The 6,738-nt window shown below is 36.2% G+C and overlaps 1 protein-coding gene across 5 annotated transcripts; it reads left to right on the forward strand.

The window, feature by feature from the left end:
- Nucleotides 1-15: 15 nt before the first annotated feature.
- Nucleotides 16-2,902, forward strand: LOC111261856 (uncharacterized). 5 transcript variants are annotated; one of them, XR_002681249.2, is made up of 3 exons: nt 16-30; nt 2,004-2,217; nt 2,531-2,902. XR_002681249.2 is itself a non-coding variant. In XM_022835683.2 (3 exons), exons 1-3 carry the CDS (start codon nt 111-113, stop codon nt 2,714-2,716), a joined length of 411 nt encoding a protein of 136 aa, XP_022691418.1. In that variant the 5' UTR covers nt 96-110; the 3' UTR covers nt 2,717-2,902. The 5 variants fall into 5 exon arrangements, 2 of the variants coding, with proteins under 2 accessions (XP_022691418.1, XP_022691417.1); XM_022835683.2 differs by lacking the exon at nt 16-30 and adding an exon at nt 96-121; XR_002681248.2 differs by lacking the exon at nt 16-30 and adding an exon at nt 247-630.
- Nucleotides 2,903-6,738: the final 3,836 nt, after the last annotated feature.

Genomic DNA, 6,738 nt, shown 5'->3' on the forward strand with positions numbered 1-6,738 from the left:
ATAATTCATTTGAAGTGCCTAAAAGACAAGGTAACATTTCTGCGTATATTGTGTTGTCTGCTTACAAGGAAGCTATTGCATTCTTGTTATCATACCCTGATGATCCAACGATGCTTGTCTAGTAAGTCGTAATCGTGGCATAGATTAATTAGGCGTAGGACTTCCTTAATAAGTAAGTGCTGAATGTTGTTTAGTGTGTTTAGCGCTCTTCTTGGTTGGGTCCACGTTTTTCTTTCCTTCTCTGTTGTCGCTGGCTGAGGACAGATTAACACGTTAGCGCGATTGCTTGTATCTCGGTAGACTAGCAGGAAATCGCCAACGATAAGTCGACAGCAACAGCATATATCTTCTCCTGCAACTTTCCATTGGCTTCCTGTTATTCGATGACATTTTAACAGTGTGTGCTTAGTACGGTGATTCACAGTGCACAATTGTGAATTACCAATGTAGGAACTTGCTTGTGAAACCATGTTGTCAGACAATACTGTCAGTAGACTCGTTATCTTGAGCATATTATTCTTGATTTTGTGGCCCTATTCGACTTTAGGGGCTCATTTGTGTTCCGACTATAGTGGGCAATCTTTTACACCCCTCAGTTTTCTAGTTGGCACATGCAGCGTCAAAGAGAAGGTTCGTGCCAAATGTGTGTCGGTTACGATTGTTTAATTTTGGATACTGATTTAGAAAAATATGCCAGACTAAAAGGAGCCTACAAAGTGTTTGTTCTTTTTTAATGTTTAGTTCTTTAGAAAAGAGCATATAGTTTATGTAGCATACGTGGGAACGAGACACGATTTGGTAACAGCAAACACCAGAATAAAACCAACTTGCAAAATATTTGGTTGCTTTTCGTAAGCACCAGATTTTCTGTTTAATACATTTATGGGGTAGTATATAAAAAAAAGAAAAAAAACGTTTATCGTTAGCATAGAATTGATATTTAAGCGTAGATTAATAAATGTAGTGTATGTGAAAAATTCAGAAATAGACGTTAGACAACTACACATTATGTATTCTTACGTAACTAATCTAAATCAGTCGTTTATGTAAAAACACAAGATTAACCTAACGTATATCTGCACAAGGTATTGCACAAATCTTGTACACTCGATCGACAAATAATTGCACTCGAAAATTAACCTCGAAAAAGTGCTCTTACGAGCTCCAAACACAAGTTTTCGTTCGTCTGGGTTTATAGTTACCGTCGACGTTACAAGAACGCTTTTAACGTATGTATCTAACAAATAGTTAAATGATGTGTCCAATTATTGTATTATTTATTTATTTTATTATTTATTATATTTATTATACAAAGATTGAAAAATATATTTATTTATTAATGGATAAGTTGGAATGCATTTCTACCATCCGTCGTGAAATAGGTGTCTTTAGGTCCCATATGTTTCTCCACTACTTAAAAACCAACAAACTTGTAAAGTTATGGTCAGGAAGATTTAAGCCTAACACGATTTGTTGCGAACGACAATTCCGGTTCAAAACGACTGAGTCGAGGATACCCAGTTGGGTCATTGACCATAACTCTCTATAGAGATATTAATACGAAAAAACTAACAGAAAAGTCTGAGAGAAACTGAAGTCGAATGTAACATATTTTACGTAAAATGTAACAGAAACATCTCGATTTGCTTTTGTTTTAACATAATTCGTGTAAGTTATTCAGTTTATTTTTACTTTTTCAACAATGATATATCGAGTCATCAGCTATATGGTAACGATATAGAAATATTGCCAAAGCTACAGTAGCATGAAATTTGACCAACTATGACCAAGCTACAATACCGAAATTTGATCAAGGGTAAAATGTCTCTGGAAGATGATGCTGTCTATCGTAGAGCAGTCTTGAAGTAGTTATTATCTTTTACCGTGCCCACAAGCATACTTTGTTGTACTATACGTTGTGCTTACCTGATAGTAAAGCGGTTTCGATACATGGTCATATTGCTAGCTGCATGTAAGTGTTATTATGGTTTCTTACTGCGAAGTATTTTGCAGCTTGTACCCTACTTAGATCTTCTGACTGATAACTTCTTAACGGCTAATAACTCAAAAGAAGTTTACCCGATCCTCGAGGAATATCGACACCGCATTCAAGTTCTGGCAAGCGGCAGTTTCTGCTCGGATCTTCAAAAGGGTATCGGCTACAATCGTTGGGAAGAGCTGAACTCGGCAAAGTTCACCCCCGATGATTTTTTCAACGTAAGCATAGCTTTTCTCGACAGTTTTACACAATAATCGATTGATGTTTTCAAAAAAAAAAAGTCACACATTTTCTATACCGACGTATGATAAGTTCTAGTTACTCCGACACATATAGCCGAACCTGAAATATTAGAATTGTCAAAAGATTACCGTTCTATTAAATCCTCTTCAGATTAGTTGGTAACAGACAGGCCTTGCTAGCTGATAGTAACGCTGCTAGTGTATTCCATGCAGTATTAATCATGACAGCCAACATGTTTATCATATATAAACCTGCGTCCATCAGGCTAAATAGTGCTCCGAATTCTAGCAACTACTATGTTATCGAACACTGATCCGTTTATTCGTCGAAGTCGATTCTTCTCCACAAGAACTTCACGCCGTCTCTACTAAATCTATGGCTGCCCTTCGGTGGATTGTGGACCAATCTGGGCGACTCCAAACAGCGATCTATCATGAGTATCGCGCAATGCGCGAAGGACATTCAGAGCCTTAATGATCAATGCATAATCTATCTCATATGTAACATATCAACTGTACTCGACAAAAAACTCGGCAAAACATGAATACCTAATGCTCAAAATGTATTTGAGAAGTTAAGATTGGAAGTGTCCGAGACAAAGTTGATTTGTTCAATAAAATACATTAATAATAATAATAAAATAAATTCGTACAAAATGGCGGTTCGTCGCGATTTTTTTTTCTAAAAAAGGCAATAAAAATTTAAAACACGTACGCTAGTACAATGGACAAGGCTAGACCTGTCGTCATCATAAAAAATCGTTTCATATTCTAAATTACGAGCAGAGAATTCTGGGGCTTTCTCAACGTTTGCAATCATTACTTCAATTTTACTGGTTTTATCAGCAAATGAATAACCAACAAAGGAGACAATAAATGTACGTTTTTCGTAAATATTCTAATATAAACTGCTATGTAAGATTCAAAAGGTGAAGCTGTGTGTTCTTTAGACAAGCTTTTCTGTGCGTGACGGCTGTAATTTTTCAATACCAGCGCCCTAGCTGGACAGCCTGTAATCAATTATAAAAACAGAAACAAGAAACACACAAATGCGGTCCCGGAACAGCAATTCAATATAAACCTGAGCTTCATTAATCACGTTATTAATGACACACCTCATAAGTAAGCTTCAAATTATCGTTACCGTTTAAAACATTACCGTTAAAAAACAGTTATCCTTAGAAATTCGTTTGCCTTGACATTTCTCGATAGTTTTCGTGCTATAAGATTCTGTAGTAAACTAGCCCAATTTAATTTTAAAATATCGCTTATGTATTCTTTGTTGGCAAATCTTTAGTAGATATTATTTTCTAAGTCTGTTTGCTCTGTTAACGTTTCTACAACCTGCAAGGATACTTGTTCTACTCTGTCACACGAAAACTATGAAATTCATAATCGGTGCCAAGCACAGCATAATGAACTCAGCGCATCACTCGTTGATTCTCATAACGTGCGAACAGCTCGGGCGAGCCCTTCAAGTACCGAACATATACAAACCGTGACACAAATGGCTGGAGTTCTCATAACAAAAACATTTTCTGTTTCTTGCCTATATACTAAAGTGTATTCAAAGACGACTGTGAGAGAATGACCGCTGACAATATACACAATTGAAATTTTGTCCTAATCATCCCTGGTGGAGTCATACAATTTGATGTCCTTTTTAATTTTTTCATTTAACTAGAGCTATTTAATATTTATAATTGACAAATGAAGCAAGCGTCAGCATTGAGGGAAAATAGCACTCTGAGCATTTCACTTAACATTAAGATTAATGGAAAGCGTAACGTTTACGTATAATATAAATGTCGCCACTTATAATATTAGATTGTACAGGCGATACATTTTGAGACTCACTCGATACGATAGACTGGCTGATTATGGCTGGTACGGTTATCTCGTGAGTCGTCTATTGCTTCAGTGTTAAACTACGGGAAAATTCTCAACTCACTTATAAAGCAGAAACATTGTAGCAGTTAGACATGAATGTAGTGACTCGAGACGCGTAGTTTATATATATATATATATATATATATATATATATATATAAAATTAGAATAATTATAGGCTCTATAATAATGCCGCGAGTTTATCCAGGTGGCTAGCCAATTTATGTTAACTGTTATCGATGGTGTATAGACAAAGCCTTCTACGCGATTTGCCGGTGTATTCCTTACAGAAAGGATACTAAAAACCCATTATTGGCCCATATCATTAGACCTAGTTGAACTGTATTTGTAGCTGCATTTCCGTCAACTACTCGCGACATGATTGACTAATCGTGTACAGTTTATTATAATTGCTGAGCCGTCGGTTATCTAGAGGTAGGAATCAGTTAAAATAAACGCCGTTCATACCGTAAACGATTTCTCGGTGTCCACACGAAGAACACGCGTTAGGTTATTAGGAAAACATCGCCTGCGTTACGTGGAATACATTTGATTTTAACTATAATGGAATGAATCAACAACACTCTCTCAAGAGTAAGCACGGATAGAAAACTAGGAGGGACAGGAAAATTCCTGTTGCTAAAAGCAAATTAAATTTACCGACTACTATATAAACCGTTTGGTCTCTCTCTGTGGTATCATTCTGCGATGCGATGACACGACGTCCACATCTGGAGGAGCGAAAACATTCTTAGAGACAACATTGTTTAAGTAAATTCTACTAATAAGTCAATATATCGATTTACAGCCCTTGTTTCACCCAACATGAAACTGGCTGATATTTTTTTTTAGGGCCTCTATTATGTCTCTCTCACCTGCTGGTGTAGGTGCTTCTACTGAAGATGCACGTACTTTTTTGTAAGCTTCACTTCAAAAAACTAATCTACGGTGGCCATGAGTTTACAATAGGCACTTCTAATACTGTAATGTATTAATATCCTATGATCATTTCTGATCCTACACATCGGCCCCTAAATACGTAAGCCAAAATCGAATAGAATCGCTACAGTTACTCGCATAGTGGTGATCTTTAGATTTTTTCTTTCTGAAATGAATGCTTACTTCAGCTCATTGTCTATATGTCTTATACTTCTACATAATAGAGCTAAAGAATGAAAAGAAGCTCTACAGGGGATAGTAACCCACAAAGGGCGTGATGACGCTTTGTTGGAACAAACATTGCGTTCTTTGTGCTAAAATTCCACTCGTAGCTATACTTTATGGCTTAATTCTTAACGTCATATATTGATAACTATTCGAGTTTACGAACCTTCGAAATACAAACAAATCTACAGGCAACGAAAAAGTTTGATTGCGTGTATTACTCAATTTATACTAAGTATTTAATTGATTCAGGCTTAAGTTGTCCATCTACTCAAGACGGCATTTATATTAAGTGGGTATCAGCGCAAAGCCCCGCGTGAAGGTGAAGTCGTTGGAAAGTGCTACTGGAGTATGACAGACTTGCAGCAACATCAAGGTGCATTCAATTTTTGGGGCTATTCGTGACTAAATTCGTGACAGGAGCACATACGACCTTAGGCACGTGATCTGGCTCAGGCTGTATCGAAACGGGGAAGCGAAGTAAGCTGAATGTTTCCAGACGCTAGTAATATTCGAGTTTTGTCAACTATATTATCATTTGATAGATCTATTTTAGGATTTCTGTTTGAGGGAATGACCAGTTCAATGATAATTATAGGTAGATACGCCTGGACTTCATATTTTTTTTCTAAACTGTCTTCCGGATGTGCAACCGAAATACTTTTGTATGTAATCTTAATTTCAAACTATTACTTAAATTTTGCTTTGGAATTATCATAGGAATGTAATGAATGATGCTTAACCTTCCACCATTCAAACTTGTTCAGTTTCGGCAAGTAGAACTTCGAATATATATGTATATCTATATTCACAGAGATGTGCGTATCTAAAAGTAAATGATCCTGTCGGCAACAATTATAAAAATATATTTCATGTTAACGAAAATAGAAAAAATTAATTCATAGATGGATTCCACTGACGATATTTTCTCTGAGCAGCTCTGTACAAATATAGCTCTGATATTTCTGTGTTCTACTTAGTTGAACCTGTTACAGACTGTAAGTTGGAATAATTCTGTTTCCTTTAATTATATTTCATTATGTATTAGATATTCAAACAAATTTTAAGAAAACAAACAATCTTGCTTACTCACAATTTTTTTAGATCTCTACTCGGAAGCTAATTAAGTAATGAATACTTTATCTTTACGGCCAAAGGTACACGCATTTACTAGTTATTTAATGACGTTATCATGCTATTTCAGAACTCGTTTTTCAGCGAAAATAATTAATCGTACGGTGCCCATGGTCCTCAATACGAGCTACGTATCTTGCAATCATGTCGCGACATCAGATCGAATGCTGAAAGAAAGACATGCCTGGCTAGATTAGTTTGCTACCAAAGGTAGATAATAGGCGGTTGCCTAGATAGACAGAATAAACTGAGGCGTTCGAAAGATCGCAGAAGCCTCTAAATAATAGTGCTATGGCTTTCTTTACTAGTG

Source organism: Varroa jacobsoni, unplaced genomic scaffold, assembly GCF_002532875.2.
Source record: "Varroa jacobsoni isolate VJ856 unplaced genomic scaffold, vjacob_1.0 scaffold_601, whole genome shotgun sequence".
Lineage (NCBI taxonomy): Eukaryota > Metazoa > Arthropoda > Arachnida > Mesostigmata > Varroidae > Varroa > Varroa jacobsoni.